The sequence below is a fragment of the Lathyrus oleraceus genome, chromosome 7 (assembly GCF_024323335.1).
Source record: "Lathyrus oleraceus cultivar Zhongwan6 chromosome 7, CAAS_Psat_ZW6_1.0, whole genome shotgun sequence".
Lineage (NCBI taxonomy): Eukaryota > Viridiplantae > Streptophyta > Magnoliopsida > Fabales > Fabaceae > Lathyrus > Lathyrus oleraceus.
Genome location: NC_066585.1, coordinates 525,145,715 through 525,165,742, shown reverse-complemented (window position 1 = coordinate 525,165,742; position 20,028 = coordinate 525,145,715). Strand labels below are relative to the sequence as shown.

General features: G+C 34.2%; 1 protein-coding gene across 1 annotated transcript; it reads right to left on the bottom strand.

The window, feature by feature from the left end:
* Nucleotides 1–14,020: 14,020 nt before the first annotated feature.
* LOC127104746 (F-box/LRR-repeat protein At3g48880) lies at nt 14,021–15,166 on the bottom strand. The gene is made up of 2 exons (XM_051041912.1): nt 14,730–15,166; nt 14,021–14,629 (listed from the first exon to the last, which is right to left on the bottom strand). The coding sequence occupies exons 1-2, from the start codon at nt 15,164–15,166 to the stop codon at nt 14,056–14,058; spliced, it is 1,011 nt and encodes a 336-aa protein (XP_050897869.1). The 3' UTR covers nt 14,021–14,055.
* Nucleotides 15,167–20,028: the final 4,862 nt, after the last annotated feature.

Here is a 20,028-nt window from a genome sequence, read left to right as displayed (position 1 = left end):
AAGATTAATTGATTTTCTTGAACAAATACAGAAAATTTTATTAGGTTTTACGAAAGATCACTACGCCAAATAAGGGAAAAGAGGGCGCTTATTTTGGCCTATAACAGCGCTTTTAAGCGCCCTCTAAAGTGGCGCTGGCATAGGTAAAGACAGCGCTTTGTTTTCCTGGAGAAAGCGCTGTCTAAAATGGCCCTTTAAGGGCCACACTATAGTACGCTTTCAGAAAAAAGCGCCATCTGGAATAGTCCATAAAGGGATAAAGGGACACCTTAGAGGGCGCTTTCTGGAAAAAACGCCCTCTAAAGTTGTCAATGTAAAGTGTTTAGAGGGCGCTTTCTGGACAAAGCGCCCTCTAAAGTTGTCAATGTAAAATGTTTAGAGGGCGCTTCCTACAGAAAGCGCCATCTAAAGTGTTAGTTATTTAAAAAAAAATTGTTTGAAAAACAGTGGATATTTAATTGGTAACATGTTCGCATGCTGCAAAAGTGTAAAATTCATATTGATTTCATCCTTTAATCCAATGTTATACACCATTAATCCATTGATATATACAACATGAATCCATTTATATATAACATTAATCCTCCATATATACAACATTAATATATGATTCTTTGATCAACAATATACAACAACATATTCATGATTTAGTAAAAGTACAACAACAATATACAACATATATACAACAACAGCATACAACAACAACATTCCATACATATATGTACAACAATATACAACCTAGCTATATGATTCTTTGATCAACAATGAATTGACACAATTCATCCTTCATTTCATCCAAATGAGCTCTTGAGTAAGATTTGTATTCCTCAAAGTACTACAATTAAGAGAATAAAACATATTCATGATTTAGTAACAAATTAGATGAAATATCCGATAATATTAAAATAAACCCTAAGTTATTATTCCATACCATTTTTGGGATGTCTATACGATTCAACGCAATGATATCTCTCATAAATCTCAATACAAAAAATCCGCAATCGACCGAATTGTTTTGCTGAGGACACTACACAGAAAAACAAACAATATATATATAGTTAATTTCTTACAAACACTATTATAAGCAAAAAAACAAACACTATTATAAGCAAAAATAAGATACTTAATATATACCTGAACTCTGACCCAGGTAATGTCCCTCCTATTACGGTAATTCTTTTTCGATCTAAATTTTAGTATTGCCCTAACAAAATAAAAACGTATATTGAGATCAATCTGACAGACATAATTAAATATACAAATACACACGAATATTTAGGGGAATTTCACTTACGCGTCAACCGTCTTCTTCATACTCGGATATTTACTCCAATCACCCGATAACGAATCGAGATAATACACCATTAGTCTCGAAAGATCCATAGCAACCAACACCCAGTGACCACTGTAAAATAAAACAAAAATTTAGATGCATGAAAATTTTCTACGTAAAAGATATACATAGATTAGAATGAAATTATTAGAAAGAAAATCTAACCCGTTGCCAGAATTAAACGGTAAAAAATACAAATTGGGTGTAGTATTATCGTCGGCCGCCATGAATCTATCGACTAGTTCATTCTTTACGGATGTTGGATTTTTCGTTATTAACGTTGTGTTGATACGGGAAGCAGCAATAAAATTGAATCGGTTACACAATTCAGTTCCCCGCATCAATGTTACATACATATACCTTAAATAGAAACATAATAAACATTAGACTACTCATTGAAATGTGTAAATAAATTGTTCAACTAAGTAAATAATAGATTGATCGGAGTACCATATGTATGTATGAATGACAGCGATGCCCAATTCTTCGTGTTCAAAAAGTTGTTGCATGTCCTCCTTTGCAATTATTTCGGAATGAGCAATTCCGAAAACACCTTCATCAAAATCTACAATACGGATGGCGCCGTGCATAATATCGGACTCTTCCACCATTTTCTCAAGACGCATCATAATTTGAGATTTTGTCCCGGACGTCGTTGGAATATCGTTACCAGCTTTTTTCAACTTTCGACCGGGAACCTAAAAATTCATATAAATTAAATCATGACTTTTTGTGATGCAACAGAATCGTTGCGTATATAATTCAATGGGTATATATATTTGTACCTCTTTTTGAGATGCAACCGACTCGATGCGTCTTGAAATCCCTTTACCAGCTTTATGTGTGAGTCTTGTAGGAGTCTAACATTACCATGTAATAAGGATTGATTAAATATCATAATTGTAGCGGAATTGAAATGTGAATACTAAATATTCATAATCATTTAGAACATATATACCTCGGCATCTGGGAAAATTAGATCTGACGGTCATCCAACAAAGGATCCGACTGCATCTCGCATCATCGTTGTCTCTGAAACAACGTCAGGTAATGGTAGAAGCGCGTCGGTATCTAATACAAGGTCAACCGAAACTTTCATATATCCCACCGGGAGGGGATTATGGTGAAGTAATTCACCCAAAGTGTTGTGCACTTTTCCCTTGCCAACCATGCGATAAGTTGGTGACGATAGATACAGCTGACAAGGTGTAATGCCCTAAACCAATAATAAATGTTATTGTTAACGTGTATATGTGTCAAGTAAAAAAGTGCTATTTTAATTTCATAATAACATATATAATTACCTCGGGAAATTTCGGTTGACAATTGATACTAGCTCGGTCACTAGTATCTTTTGCCTCGGAACCGCACATTTCCTCTCTATACCTTGCATTCTCCTTTTGCAGTTCGAGTACTTGTGCCCTTAACTCCGCCAAGGTCTCCATCACCTCTTTGTTGGTAGGATTTTTTGTTTTTGGTTTTTTATAAAATGACGACGGAGTCACACCAAAACCCTTACCCCTCACACGACCGGAATACTCAGGAACATTTAGTACTCGACTAAGTACGCTCCTGCAATCCTGGACCTCGGTTGAAGGTAAGGTTTGGGATAAAGTCTCCTGAAATATTATTAGAGGAGATTAAAAATGAATTATATGTCTAACAAAATTTTCGATATAATTAAAGAAATAATGTTACATATACTTACACATTCGTCATAAACATTTTGGACCGCTTCAACGACAGCGCCATCCTTCCCAACCCGAGCAGCCTTCCACAATACGTGCTCCGGAAGAGATGTTGCGTCACTTTTCTCCTCGGCTAGCTACAAATTGAATCAGATTATAAGATCATCAATTATAACATATTGTGACAATGTATAAGCTCATAGCATTTGAATATACTCACAATTCTTTGTTGTAACCGTGCATATCCCGTACGCCCTTTTTTGTACGGATACGCGGGTTTTGATGCCCTTTTCCGATTTTTGTCGCTTACTTCCTGGATAAAAAAGTTTAAGGCATATTAGAACCAAGTAACTTAACAATTGTATAATACCATAATTAATAGACATTACATGGAATTTTTCGTTTCTTCGTTTGGCGACAAAGTTATCCCATTCTTCGGCTGAAATAATCTCGGCATACTTTATTGGCCGTTCTGCTTCAACAAAGTTTCCTTCCTCATCCTTGAGAAATTTGTTGGACAAAAAGGATCGAAATCCTCGGAGTCTTTTTCCGGCCAATTGAATACAATATTTTTGCTGGCTTTCATCGATGTGAAAGGATCTCTAAAAAACATACAAATGGAGTGTGTTATTATAAGTAATATTATAACAATATATGGTCAACAAATAGTCAACAAAAAAACATATAATAATATATGGTAAGTACCTGTATCTCGGACCATATTTTTTCTTTGCCAACCTTCAATTCCGGACTTCTCCAATTATCACATGTAATCGGAATATGTTGTCGAACAAGGGAACCAATGTAACTTGCCAACATTGAACCGTTAGGCTCAATTAGTTGGTCTTCAGCACTCCAATGTACTTCGAATTTTTCACCCTTGTCTCTTGCACGAATGATTGACTTCATAACAGTCAATCCTCGTTTGATTTCTTTTTCAACATTGTTACGTGATCCACTCGCGTCATGGGTATCGTCTTGGTTAGCCATTTTATCTGTAATATAGAAATGATTCAATAAGACCCAAGTAAGACAATGACCATATTCGTGAAGCTACACAAAAAACACATTCATATACCTTCCATTTCTCTCATGTTACAACAATCTAAACTCTCTCTTTTTTTCATCATTATTGAATACAAACTCACACACACCTACTGCATACAAAAGACCAATGCAAACTTATGGTGTTTGGAACATGAACAAACTTGCATCCATAATCATCAAACTTCCAAGCACAAGCTCAAACACACTCCAAATGACATCAGTTTTCAATCAAAAATAAAAAACCTTACAACAAGGTGCTCATGAACACCATATAGTGCTCGTTTGCCCTAAACAACATTAATCAACATAATGCACAAAATGTAAAACTCAGTTTAGAAAATGCCCTAATCAAACACCTGAAGAAAGTGAACGGTAACGATGGAGAAGAGAAATACCTTCAAGGTGACGGTAACGATGGAGAAGAAAGTGAACAGCGACGGTGGACGCAGATAACTCAGTGAACGTGAACGCAGCAACAGAAAAAGGCGACGGCGACGACGACGGTGAGGGAGGGAGAACGAACCGATGACGAGAGTAATCGCAGTAGAGAGTAATCGCAGTAGAGAGAAAACCCAGTTACGTAAACGAAATAGCATATAGAGAGGGAAAATAAAGAGACATGCAGTATATATGTTATAATTTTAATGTTTAATAAAGGACCTTAGAGGGCGCTTATGTAAAAAAAGTGCCCTCTAAAGGGGGCCTAAGAGGGCGCTTCTAAAAGCGCTCTCTAAGGCTTTCCAAAAGCGCCTTATAAACTGGAAATATACATGGACTTAGAGAGCGCTTTTTTAAAAGCGCCCTCTAAGGGTACCCTTAGAGGGCGCTTTCATAAACGCGCCCTCTATTGGTGTCCCTCCATTTCCTCATTATTTTTTCGCTTCACTTTAGAGGGCGCTTTGTTACAAAAGCGCCCTCTAAAGTGCGCTGTCTATTCCTCCTTATTTTTCTCTTCACTTTAGAGTGCGCTTCTTTAAGAAAGCGCCCTCTAAGGTGCGCTGTCTATTCTAGTTTTTGGCGTAGTGGATGGAAAAGAAGGAAGAAGAAGAATGATGTTTGGTTATAATTGTTTTACTATTCACTTTCTCTATTAGGATTCAGAGATTACAATTGAATATCAACACCCAACTCTCTCTCAACAATCTGAGAGAAATAGTCTATTTATAGACTAATAAGTTAACTTAAGCAACAAGCTAACTTAAATAATTTGGCTAATAGACTGGCCAAATTCGACATGCTAACTTAAACACTAAGATATCATATTTCGACAACATGCTTGAACAAACTTCGATTGCAGTATGCACAAATTATGTCGAACCATGAAGTTATCCTTGTCGAGGCTAAAGTTCGATCCAAATACCACAAATCTCCACCTTGGAACAAACTCTATACTAACAAGGGAACAAACTAGCTTTCATCATGCAACTTTATCAACTGCATACAGTGGAAGAACTTATTACTAGGCAATGACTTGGTGATCATATTAGCAACATTGTCATCAGTCGAAACCTTTAGCACTTGGACTTCTCCATGCTCGATTATCTCTTTGACAAAATGCAACCTCACATCGATGTGTTTGGTTCGCTCTTGATAGGCTGAATTTTTTGACAAGTGTATTGCACTTTGACTATCACATTTAATAGTGATAACTCGACCTTGAAGTTTCATCTCCGTAGCAAAACCTTCAAGCCACAATGCTTCTTTCACAGCTTTAGTGAGGACAATATACTCTACACGCTCGATATACAACAAAGTCGCCACTAAATTTTATTTTTTCTAAGAGAAAGGGAAAATATTAATAAAACCCAAGGGAAGAGAAATGGGTAAGGAAGTCGGTTATGCAATAGCTGAGTATTAACATCTCTCATATTTGTTGTACTCAATGAGAATCATTTTGATTGTTCTTTGTGCTGATAGGTGTTATTATCTAAAGGCTACTTGTAATCGGTTTTTATAAAGAGGGGGGAAATAAGTTATTAATTAATGTGCTCACCAAAGATTCAAACCCTCGTGCCTATGTATTCTCATAGTGCAACGAGAAAATCAGAGCTCCGTAATTCGTGGTAGAAAACTACGTATTTGTTGGTGGTTTTTAGGCAAAGTGTTATAATCGTATCCTGGAAGTGCTTCGATGTTAGCTAATTTTGATCCTAGTTTGGATGCTCTAAGCTTTTAGTTTGACTGATAAAGAAAGGATTATAACAGTTCTTTTATGGAAGGAAATTGTTGTTTGGTAAGTTAATTGAAAAGGTTTGTGAATGTAGTTAAGGTGTTGCTTGGACCAAGATTGTGTTATTTGAACCCGATAGAGTGGTGTCTGTACGGTTTTGCCTAGATTTGGGGGTAAAGGCCTACAAATGGGTTTTTCCTAAGCTCTTGGAATCACAAGGCAAACATGAAAGAGGTGGTATGCCTAAGCTCTATGACTCATAAGGCGGATATATATGAGAAGAGGGTTTATCTAAGCATTGGAACTCATAAAGCAAACATGCATGAGATGACTTGCTTAAGCATTGGGTCTCACAAAGCAAGCCTGGATGAGGTAGCTTGCCTAAGCATTGGGTCTCACAAGTCAAGCATGTATGAGGTGGCTTACCTAAGCATTGGGTCTCACAAGGCAGACATGTATGAGGTGGCTTGTCTAAGCATTGGGTCTCAAAAGGAAAGCATGCATGGGGAAGGTTTGTCTAAGCACTGGGTCTCACAAGGCAAACATAAAAAAAAGGGTTTGCCTAAGCAATGAAACTCACAGGGCAGACATGCATGAAAACGAGGGGTTTTCCTAAGTATTGAGTCTCACAAGGCAAACATGCATGAAAGGAGTCTGCCTAAGCACAAGGACTCACAAGGAAAACATAAAAAAAAGGGTATGCCTAAGCACCGAGACTTACAAGGCAGACATGCATGAAAATGAGTGATTTTCCTAAGCACTGGGTCTCACAAGGAAAATATGCATGAAAGGGGTCTGCATAAGCACCGTGACTCACAAGCAAACATTATTGGTTGTCGAGTTTGTGCATAAGGGGATTCTTACACTACTGACTATGGAAAATAAAATATCTGTTGAATTCTAATTCCTTGTGTCGAAGCAGATTGCTCGACAGAGTAAGGAAGTATCAAACCACCTAGTGTGTTAAGTTGTGTTAGTGTGTCGAAGTGTCGAAGCATGTTGCTTCACACAGGATTTTGACTTAGGCCTATTTTAGTAGTGTTAGCTATTTTTGACTTTTATAGTTTTAGGTTTTGCCTTGAGGTCTAAGTTAACCTAAATCTATAAATAGAGGGAGTAACCCTTATTTTTGTAATGAAGTGTAATGAGGTGAATAGAGTATTTATAACATTGTAATTCACAGTATTTTGCAGTTGCAAAGTGAATAAGAAGTTTTCCACAGTTTGTGTACAAAGAGAAACTCTGTAGAATTTTAATTCTCCTTCTCCTTCATCATTCTTTACTTTCTTTCTTTCTACATTGTTCTTCTCTTTTTATTGCTATTATATGGGTAATAACAATCTTGTTCATCAAGATTGATTGAAATTCTCCATAGGTTTTAGGGGATTTCCAACATCTAGTATCAGAGCTTCGGTTCAATCGATTCGTGGGAAGAAAATCACCATGGCAACGAATCATCGAAACGGGCATTTTCCAGAAAATCCTCCGATTCTCAAGAATAATAATTATGAGAATTGGTGCAAGCAAATAAAGGTTATGTTATGTTATCAAGATCTTTGGGATCTTGTGAAGGAAGGAGTAGCAACGCTTGCAGAAGACGCGACAGATCAAGAAAAGGTTGCACATAAAGAATTGAAGAAGAAAGATTATAAAGCTCTCTTTATAATCCACCAATGTGTTGATACAGATAATTTCGAAAAGGTTAGTGATGCAGAGTCAGCAAAAGAAGCATGAGAGATTATGGAGAAATCGTTTGGAGGCGCGGAGAAGGTGAAAGAGGTGAGGTTACAAACTCATAAAAGAACGTATGAATTGCTTTAGATGGAAGATAATGAAAGAATAACTAATTTCTTCATAAAGGTTACGAAACTGGTGAATCAAATCAAGGTATGTGGAGAAGTGTTGACATTAAGATCTGTTGTTGGAAAGATCTTGAGGTCATTGGCTCCAAAGTTCGACCACATGGTAGTAGCCATAGAAGAGTTGAAGGATTTGTCAAAACTGATAAAGGAAGAGCTTCAAGGGATGCTTGAATCTCATGAACAAAGAATGGCTGAAAGAGCTGCAGGAAAGTCGAAAAATGATATGGCTTTGCAGGCTCAATCTACAAAAGAAAGAAAAGGCAAAGGAAGCTGGAATGGCAATAAAAGCAGAGGAGGCTATAACAATTTGACTGATCGAAATCAGCAAGAAGGAAACTGGTAGAATCAGAGAAAACCCTGGAACCAAGGCAAAAAAAAGGCGGTGTTGCAGGTAGAGGAAGAGATGGTGGTCAAAAGCCAGACAAAAGTCACATTCAGTCTTACAATTGTCAAAGGTATGATCACTATTCTAGTGATTGTCCAGAAAAGCAGAAGAATCAATAAACTTATGCAAAGCTGGCAAAACATAAAGAAGAAGAAGAGACGTTGTTGATGGTTACAACAAGAGATGAAGAGAGATTCAAGGACCAATGGTACTTGGACTCAGGATGCTCATAACATATGTCTGGATAGAAATATTAGTTTGTCAACATAAAGCCCTCAATGACGAACATGGTGAAATTTGCAAATGACAACACTCTAGTAGCTGAAGGTGTTGGTGATGTTCTGATTATGAGGAAAGATGGCAAGAGGTCAGTAATTTCAAATGTGTTGTACATAACAGGCATGAAGAGCAATTTGCTCAGCATAAGGCAATTAGTCGAAAAGAACTATAAGGTATCGATCGAAGACAAGATGATGAGAGTTCTCGACTCAAATGGAAGGTTGATCTTGAAGGCTCAAACGTCTCAAAATAGAACCTTCAAGATTGAGCTTAATGTGATGGAGCATAAATGCCTTGCAACAACAGCCAACAGAGATGAATGGATATGGAATTATAGACTTGGCCATCTCAATTTCAAAGACATCAAAGATTTGAAGAGAAAAAATATGGTTTTAGGATTACCAGAAATCGACATTCCAAACGAAGTGTGTGAAGAATGCGTACAGGTGAAGCAGCATAAGAACAACTTCAATAAGGATGTAGGAAACAGGTTGAAGGCAATTTTTGAAGTCATATACTCTGATGTATGTGGCCTTCTCCAGGTGGATTCGATTGGAGGTAACAAATACTTTGTTACATTCATAGATGATTTCGGTCAAAAACTTTGGTCTTACCTGATCAAGAAGAAACGTGAAGTGATCGAGGTATTTGCCAAGTTTAAATCTATGGTCGAAAGACAGAGCGATCGAAAGATCAAAATTTTGAGGACTGATGGTGGTGGAGAATATGTGTCGAAATATTTTAATGCATTATGTGTGAAAGAAGGGATTGTGCATGAGGTGGTGCCACCCTACACTCGACAATAGAATGGAGTCGCAGAAAGGAAGAATATAACCATCATGAATATTGTTATAAGTATGTTGAAAGGCAAGCATCTACCCAAATAATTATGGGGAGAAGCCGTGTCGACTGCGACATATATCCTGAACAGATGTCCGACAAAGAAGCTAAAAGGAATCACGCTAGAAGAATGTTGGTCTAGTGGCAAGCTTAGCTTGAGGCATCTGAGGGTGTTTGGATCTATAACACATAGACATGTGCCAGATCAGTTGAGAAGAAAACTTGATGACAAGTCGAGTCAGATGATCCTGATAGGATATCATTCGACTGGAGAATACAAGTTGTTCGACCCAGTGAATATGCAAGTCATGATCAAAAGGGACGTGATCATAGATGAGCTTAAGGAGTGGGATTAAACTGAGAATGTCAACAAAGATTTAGTGAGAATCTTTTGTGATGAATCGTCTAGTGAAGTCGAAAGAGAAGTTCGACAGGAAGAAGTCAGAGGTGAAGCAGGCCCAAGCAGACCTCAAAGAACAAGACACATGCCTGCAAGGTTGCAAGAATGTGTGATTACATTAGATGATATGGTAAATGAAGAAGGTGAGCTGGTACATTATGCTTTCTATGTAGATGTCGAACCTGTCAATGCAGCTGAGGCATTGAAAGATTTTTTAGTGGATGAAAGTAATGGACGAAGAACTGAAGTTAATCGAAGTCAACAACACTTGGTCACTTGTCGAATTGACCCAAGACAAGAAGGCAGTCAATGTGAAGTGGGTATACAAGGTGAATTTGAATCCCAAAGGAGAAGTGACTCGAAACAAGACGAGACTTGTGGCAAAAGGATTTCTTCAGAAAGAATGAATCGACTTCGATGAAGTTTTTGCACTTGTTGCTAGGATCGAAACAATCAGGTTGGTTGTTGGTCTAGCAAACATGAACAACTGGAGATGTGTCAGATGGATGTGAAATGTGCATTCCTGAATGTCCCCTTAGAAGAAGAAGTTCATGTTGCACAACCAACTGAGTTTTTGAAACAAGGCGAAGAAAGAAAGGTGTACAGGCTGCATAAAGCCATGTACGGAGTTAAACAAGCTCCAAGAGCTTAGAACAAGAAGATAGATGAATTTCTAAGGGAGAAGGAATTTGTAAAGTGAAAATCTGAACATGGAGTATATGTAAGAAAAATCAAGAGTGAATTGCTTATATTATGCCTCTATGTCGATGACCTGTTGATAACAGGTAGCTGCAAGAAGGAGATCAAAGACTTCAAAGGTGATCTCAACAAGGAATTCAAAATGTCGGATTTGGGTGACATTTCATATTTCCTTGGTATCGAATTCTACAAGAGTGGTAGAGGTTTGATGATGCATCAAAGAAGGTATGCAGACAAAATACTCAAGAGATTTGAGATGCAAGATTGCAACCAAACTTCGACTTCAGCTGAGCCTAGATTACAATTGTCGAAAGATTCAGATGAAGATGATGTCGACCTAACCCAATATAGAAGACTTATTGGGTCATATTGATACCTTTGTCATACAAGACTTGACTTAGCATACAATGTAGGTATGGTGAGTAGGTTCATGCAGAAGCCAAAGATATCACATCTAGCAGCAGCGAAGAGGATACTAAGGTATCTGAAATGAACTCTCAAATATGGCTTTTGTTTCCTGCAGCTGATGAAGGAAAAGAATGCAAATTAGTGGGATACACCGACTCAAGTTGGTGTAGTGATGCTGAGGATCGAAAATCCACAGTTGGCTATGTGTTTATGCTAGGTGGTGCACCAATTTCTTGGAGTTCGAGAAAGGAGCCAGTAGTACCATTATCGTCGTGCGAAGCAGAATACATAGTTGTTTCTCTTTGTGCATGTCAAGCAATGTGGATGGTGAATCTGGTCGAAAAGATAACATTGAAGAGTCATTAAGCAATTACCATGAAGATCGACAACATGTCAGCTATCAATCTGGCGAAGAATTCGATAGCACATGATCGAAGCAAGCACATCGAGATGAGGTTCCATTATCTTCCAGAGCAGGTAGCAGATGGGAAGATGAATGTGGAACACTGCAGAACTGAGAATCAGATTGCAGACGTCATGACGAAGGGAGTCCAGGTTGAAGTGTTTAGAAGACTAAGAGTTATGATGAATGTAGATAACTTAGACATAGTTAATCAGGTGGTGTATTGAATTGTAATTCCCTGTGTCGAAGCAGGTTGCTCGACAGAGCAAGGAAGTGTCGAACCACCTAGTGTGTTAAGTTGTGTTAGTGTATCGAAGTGTCGAAGTATGTTGCTTCATACAGGATTTCGACTTAGGCCTATTTTAGTAGTGTTAGCTATTTTGGGCTTTGGCTTGAGGTCTAAGTTAACCTAAATCTATAAATAGAGGGAGTAACCCTTATTTTTGTAATGAAATGCAATGAGGTGAATATAGTATTCATAACGTTGTAATTCACAGTATTTTGCAATTGCAAAGTGAATAAGAAATTTTCCACAGTTTGTGGACAGAGAGAAACTCTGCAGAATTTTAATTCTTCTTCTCCTTCATCGTTGTTTACTTTCTTTCTTTCTCCATTGTTCTTCTCTTTTCATTGTTATTGTGTGGGTAATAACAATCTTGTTCATCAAGATTGATTAAAATTCTCCATAGATTTTTGGGGATTTCCAACAATATCCGATCTCCAGTACTCTTGAGAGAGTCTATGGATTCTTACCCATACCTGGGTTGAGGTTTATTTCTGGTTGGTTGAATTGAAATCTTTTGACCAAGGAAAAAGGTTCAGATAACCAGAGCTTAGATTCTACGAAGTCACTACTCTAACCCTTCTAACGCCCTTTATAGATGAGAATGAGAATTCAAAATACCCTTTAGCTAAGGATGTTACGCCCTACCTCCCTATCAATTTCCATAAAAAAAAAAAAAAAAATTGTTACGCAAACCAATCACATTTAAAGGAGTGTTACCTTTTGGCTAGACGATTCTCCCATGAGAATTGTATTTGGAAGATCAACCCCTTTCGAGTATGACAATAGCAATTATATCTCCTTTAACACAAGGTTTGGGAAGTTGACTCACCAAAATTCTGCAAGTTGTTGACCGCCTCCACATAGAACTTGGGAAAATTAAAATCAAAGCAAATCACACTTGGCTTGTAAAATGATTTTTCCTACATACTAAAGACAACGATTCAAATCCTTGTTGTGCACCAAATTTTAATTTTGGTTCTTTATATTATAATTCATTAACTTTTAAATTTCTAAAATTAATAATGATAAAATTTATTTATACTAAATAATAGAGAATAATAATATAAAAAAAATTATTTAAATATAATAAATGATAATATTTTTTTAAAAAAACTTACATTGATAAATTGTGTCACGTGGCTTCACGTGATCACTATAATGAATAAGACAACTCAAAAATATTAAATAGAGAGATCAAATTCATGATTTTTTAAGGACTAAAAAAGTTTAAAAATCAAAATAGATAATCAAAATGCATTTAAGCCAACATTTAATTTAATATATTAAAAATTAATAATTTTTGTTTATAATGGTTACCATGATTTGTAGTCTTTGTTTAGTGATAGGAGAGAGTAATTAATGTAATTTATGATTGATAATTAGTAATTTTTATTAACTCTAAGTACTCTGAATTGTTGAATCAAGAATGGCGGTACTTTTTGGTTTGCTACTCTTGATTTGAGGTTATTTCATGTATTTTTAGTTTTAATATTCTTGTTTATTTATTGTAATTAAGGTATATAATTTTATGAAATTTATGTTATTTGTTTAAATGAATAATGACGTTTTGGTTACTTTAAATATTTAATCTGGATTTTATGATGGTAGATATTAAGATATTTGAATTTGATTGAGACCTTTATTTACAAATATTTAAATAAAACTTAAATACTTTTGAAGTGAATTACGAGATTGTTGAAATTGCATTCAACTAAAAAGTTTCACAGAATTAAATTCAAAAGAATCCATTAAAATCTATATAATTTTGAAATTTAAAAAAACAATTACTAATATAAGTTCTATCAAAATAAATACCAACTCATTCCTTACTCTAAAACATTCTATAATTGTATGGGGAAAAAACAGATTTAAAATATTTTTGCTCTCTGTTAATTTTGTAGTTTATTAGATATAATATATTTTGGAATTGCATATTAATCTCAACGAATCTAATTAAATTTTAAATTTTTAAATTTCTACGTAGTTAATAAGATAAACTTGATCAACACAATAACTTTTAAATAACTAAATAATTTTACGTAGTTAATAAGATAAACATAAATAACACACTAAATTTTAAATAACTAAAGAATTTTGCGTAACTAATAAGATAAACATGAACAACTCAATAAATTTTAAATAACTAAAAAGTTAATATGAATATATTTTTTAAATTAAAAAATTAAAATGTACCATGAAATTAACAAACCAGACAAAAGAAATTAAGCCAAAAAAATTATAATAAAAGTGAGATTTCAAATGGCAAGAGACTTGACTTCATCGTCTTTCCAAATTCCTTCCTCGTACATAAACCACCTAGGAAATCCACAATCATCTCTTGTTCTATGACACATGATGCATGATGTTTGTTTCTCGCATAGGAAAAACTCACACAACCTTGAAGCCTTTTCTCTTATAGTACTAAGATCAATATCATTGATAAACATATACCTTTCACGATCATCAACACTAAAACCAGGTTTCACAAAACAAGAATGTGAAATGTTGAGCACTTGTAAATGTTGAAGTTTATCTAAAATTAGAACAAGAGCTTTCATATCCAAACATGAACATCGAATACTTAGTACTTTTAAGTTTGGAAGATGCATGGTGAGAGCAGAAGCAAACCGCATATGTAAATGTCCCATGATCTTTAGCTCTTTGAAATTCTTGCAATTCTTTGAAATTTCTTCAAATACATATTTTGGATCTCTTATACTTGGCATTGTCATTGATTCTAGATCCTTCCATCCCCTAATAGCTTTTTTAATCGATATTTTCTTGATTCTATTCCATGACACAAAAACTAATCGTCTTACAAGTGGACACCTGTCACAATACAGTTTATCCATTCATCAGTTTCAGTTATCAACCATCAGTCATCAGATATTTTTAATGAACAAACTTGCAATGAAAAATCTATAATTACCTTTTAGCTGTATACATGAATTGATCATCCGTGAGAAACAAATTGTAATGGAAAATCAAACTCTTGATATTTCCATTACTAGAATTCAACGCAGCAAACAACAAATTGTATAAATCGTTGTCGAAGCGATTATTAACCCAAACAAACGGCTCAACTCGAGTCTTGATAAAATCGGATTTCAACATCGAAAAATCAAGTGTTTGCCAACCCTCCTGGCTAGCTTTGCACCATGCTTCGAAAAATCGATCAATGGCGGAAGATGATTCAAAGATATCTAAATATTTAAAAATTTCAACAGACATATCATTGTTGAAATTCTTCATTAAAGTTTCAACAGAGACATCGTTGTTGAGATTCTTCATAAGGTTACTCATCATCACTGTCATGTTTTCAACTTCCATTGTAGTATCATCAAGTCTTCCAGATTCACGGCACATTGTGAAATCAATTTTAATGACACTTTGTTAGTTGCAAAAAAAAGACGTTTAGGAGACAACGATTATATATTTAATGATGTAACCTATTACCTATATATATGCCTTGTAAATCTATATCTTTTTTCTTTAGCATAACAAAATCGTTATCATAATCATATCTTCATAAGCATAATTATATCTTCATAATCATATATAATAATAAATTATAATCCTAAATGTTTTTCACCAAAAATTACAAGTCAAAAAATTATAATAAATAATATTTATAATTAATTAAGTAACAATAACAATGATTTACTTTTAAAATATGCCAAAAAGTTATAAAATAATAAGAATTAATTAAATAAATAATAACTAATTAATTAAATAATAATTACTAATATTAAAAAATGCCAAAATTTATGAAAATAATAATAATTAATTAAATAATCATTATTAATCTTAAAAAATCCCAACTCCATGCTTCTAATTACTAACTAAATTAAAAAAAAACTTAAGCAAAAAACTTAAAGCGGTGGTTTAAAATCACAATTCATATTCATTTGATTTGATTTTTCTAATAATCTATATCATTCATTATCTATGCCATTGTGTAACGAGAATTTCAAAGTTAACTAAACTATTTACAAAATTTGTTTGGAACTTTTTCTAAAATAAATTTACTTTTTTTAGATAAACTAGTAAAAACGCACAAACATATCTCTAATGAATTGCCCGAGATGATGTGCCGCCGAGAATAGTCGCATCATTAGACTTCCATCTATCTTCTTTCATCCTACTACTTCGACCTGATTTATAAATAAAAAAAGCCAAGATTCACGTTTATTAAAAAATATAGTTAAGTGCATTTAAGTTTTTTGATTTCATGTGAATGAGACAACATAATTACAAATATATCCCCAATTAAATTGTCTTCTACTAACAATATTAAATAATTAATGCAAACATATTTTTGGAATAAAGATATTAAATTTACCTAGATTTGTTGACATTTACTTATACTTAAAGTCAAAAAAATTAGATCATTTTTACTTATAAATAAAACCGAAGGAAGTATTAAATAAAGCTATAACTTCATTTGGTCGACTTCCTTGAGCCAACACAAAAAACATTGCAATCTAAGAAGCAATGTCTCGTTTCAGCATTTCATTAAACACTTTCTATGTAGCATCAATAAAACCAGTTTTTGCATACACATCTAACAAAGGAGTGAGTAATAAAACATCAGCATCATCCAAAACGTAGAATCTAAGAATGCAACTGGGTTGCTTCAGAGAAAGCTAAAGCACGCGTGCATCCCTTGATAGTGAAAAAACATGTCAAACCATCAATGTTTTTAAGGCAATGTAACTTGTCGAGATACTATTATAAGATACATAATTTGGTTTTAGAAGTTATAAGCTAATTATACATGTTTTTACTTCTAGTTAATAGTACGATCCTATATAAGGGATGTAACAAATATTTGTAATACACTCAATTCCATTACAATAATACTTCTTTCTCGATTACTCTTTATTCTTTTATATTTTTTCTCAATTTGCAAATAACTTGTAATTCAAGTTATCTAACAAATTTGTATCTAGAGCATTGGTTCGATCTTCGATCTCCATCCATGAAAAATAGTAGTACAACCTTCAATCAGTCCCCCGCCAATCTACTAGTTTTTAAGAGAAAAAATTATGATAAATGGTGTGTGTAGATGAATATGATATTCAGATTTCAAGACGTGCTTGAAATTGTGAATGATGTTTTCTTAACATTAACGATAAATGCTATCGAGGTGTAAAGAGTTTATCATTGTGAAATGATTAAGAAAGATGAGAAAGGATTGTACTTGATTCACCATTGTGTGAACTCAAATGTCTTTGAGAAGATCATTAAGCAAGAAACAAGCAAATATCCGTAAGATACTCTCAAGAAGTTGTATGGTAGGGATGACAGATTAAAGAAAATAAAGTTGAATGATGGTGAAGTCATTAATGAGTTCTTCTCAAAGTTGGTAATTTTTACAAACTAAATAAAGTCTTGCGGAGAGAAGATCTCTAAAGTGTAGAAAATGAATAAGGTTTTAAGTGCTCTTCCTGCAAAATTTGATCACATTGTTGTGGCCATTGAAAAGTTCAAAGATTTGTCATAAATGAAACTTGAAGAATTGCAAGCATCTCTTGAATGTAGTGAGTTGAGGTTAAAATGGAAAAATTCGAAAAAGGTATATGAAGAAGCTTTACATGCCAAATTCTTCAAGAAAATGAAAAAGGACTCCTCAAACAACAATAAGGGTAAATAAAAATGGAAGAATAAGTGGAATGAAAGTGATGGTGCAAGAAAGAATTTAAGAAGTCAGAGTGAGACAAACAAAAATGGTACTTTTCATAGTTAGGAATTCAAAAAGAAGGTGGAGATGAAATAAGTTCAATGAATTTTATGTCAAAAGTTTGGACAATATGTTGGGGATTGTTACTTAAAAAGAATCAAAGGAGAATGTCAACGGTGTAACACAACCTGCTCATGCTGGAAATACTGATTCAAAAGAAGTCACTTTGATGGCTCATATACACTTAACTCAAGACAAAACTAACTTTTGGTACCTCAACCAATCTCAGACGAGATATGAGGGGTGTTTGTCCCTAAGCGATTCAAACCTCCTTTTTTGCCAAGATTGATGGGTGCAGTGATTCCTACAAGCACGTCGGATCCATCAACACATAAATGACCACCATAAAAGCACTCAACTCCATGAAGGGCAAGCTACTATATGACACTTTTAGGGACGCTGCCATGCGATGGTATATGGGTCTACCCCGTGCCTCCGTCGCTAGCTATCATAAGCGGGTAAAAAAACTTGTACACCAGTTCACTGCTAGCCATCACAGAAAAATGTACACCACCAACTTGTTTAACATACTAAATGGTCCATAGAGTCTGACCAGTCTTGCCATTAGCGTGTCCTGAAGAAGAACTATGAAGCTAAAATGCAGTCACTTCTTCGTTTGCTGAAGCAATAAGAATGACCATAGAGGACCCTGCATAATTCATCTCTCTTTCTTGTTGAATCACCAATGAAAATGCCTTGTCAATGGTAGGAAGGGGATGCATCATCATTATTTGAGATTTGGAATGTGTAAACTTCTCATTCAAACCCTTAAGAAACCTGATAACATATTCTTGCTCTCTATATTTTCGAATTGAATCGATGGCACCACAAGAACATGACATGGCACAAGAACAAGCTGGTACAGGTCGATAATTCTCGAGTTCATCCCACATTACCTTCAATTGAGTGAAATAATTTGAAACATCAAGAGAACCCTGGCGAAACTTGTACAAATCTTCTTGAATATCTGAAATGCGGAAAATATCACCTTGCAAAAAAACGGAGCTGCAAGTTCTTCCATACTCCAACTGCACTTTCGATCCACAACACGGACTTAGCAATAGATTCGGATATTGAACGGTGAATCCATGTTAGAACCATTATGTTACACCGAATTCATGAAGCGTATAAGGGATAAGAAACGAGAGGCTTTGTGAGTGTACCGTCAACGAATTTGTCCTTGTTCTTGGAGATCAACGCAATATGTATTCATCTCACCTAAGTATGGTAATTTTTATCATCAAGTAAAGGTAAAACGAGGATGATTGGAAGATTCTCATTCGGATGTAGGTAATACGGATTCGACGAGTTTGTGGAAAAATCAGTGAAGCTCTGGTTAGCCATGAAAGAAGAAATGAAGGAACAACAAGAATCTGCAAATTGGAATAATCTGTTGAAAGATAACGCAATCGGTTGAAAGATAACGCAATCGATTGGAGAGGAGAAAGGAAGAACAATGACTACCAGAGCTATTGAGGCTCTGATACCATGTCAATATTCAGATAAGAAGAAGCAGTGATAACAGAGATGATGAAGATAGAATCAAGATCCATTGAAGAAGAAGATACAAACAGAAGTTTTTTATAAAACAGTTAGAAAGAAGTAAATGATAAAATCTGTTATATTCACATTATCCACGTAAATTGATATATATATATATATATATATATATATATATATATATATATATATATATATATATATTATCTGTATAATACACAAAGTTATGTATAAGCTAATAGACAATTCAAAAATATTAAATAGAGAGATCAAATTCATGATTTCTTTAAGAACTAAAAAAAATCTAAATAGATAATCAAAATGCATTTAAGCCAACATTTAATTTAATAGATTAAAAATTAATAATTAATGGTTACCATGATTTGTAGTCTTTGTTTAGTGATAGGAGAGAGTAATTTATGTAATTTATGATTCATAATTTAGTAATTTTTATTAACTCTAAATACTCTGAATTGTTGGATCAAGAATGGCGGAACTTTTTGGTTTGCTACTCTTGATTTGAGGTTATTTTAGGTATTTTTAGTTTTAATATTCTTGTTTATTTATTGTAATTAAGGTATATGATTTTATGAAATTTATGTTATTTGTTTGAATGAATAATGGCGTTTTGGTTACTTTAAATATTTAATTTGGATTTTATGATGGTAGAGATTAAGATATTTGAATTTGATTGAGACTTTATTTACAAATATTTAAATAAAACTTAAATACTTTTGAAGTGAATTATGAGATTGTTGAAATTGCGTTCAACTAAAAAGTTTCACAGAATTAAATTCAAAAAAGAATCCATCAAAATCTATATAATTTTGAAATTTAAAAACACAATTATTAATATAACTTCTATCAAAATAAATACCAACTCATTCATTACTCTAAAAAACATTCTATAATTGTATCGAAAAAAAATAGATTTAAAATATTTGCTCTCTCTGTAATTTTATAGTTTATTAGATATAATATATTT

Coding starts and splice junctions, on each gene's coding strand:
- LOC127104746 (XM_051041912.1), bottom strand. CDS start 15,166: ATGTGCCGTGAATCTGGAAGACTTGATGATACTACAATGGAAGTTGAA. Junction 14,630..14,729: donor TTCATGTATACAGCTAAAAG/GTAATTATAGAT, acceptor GTATTGTGACAG/GTGTCCACTTGTAAGACGAT.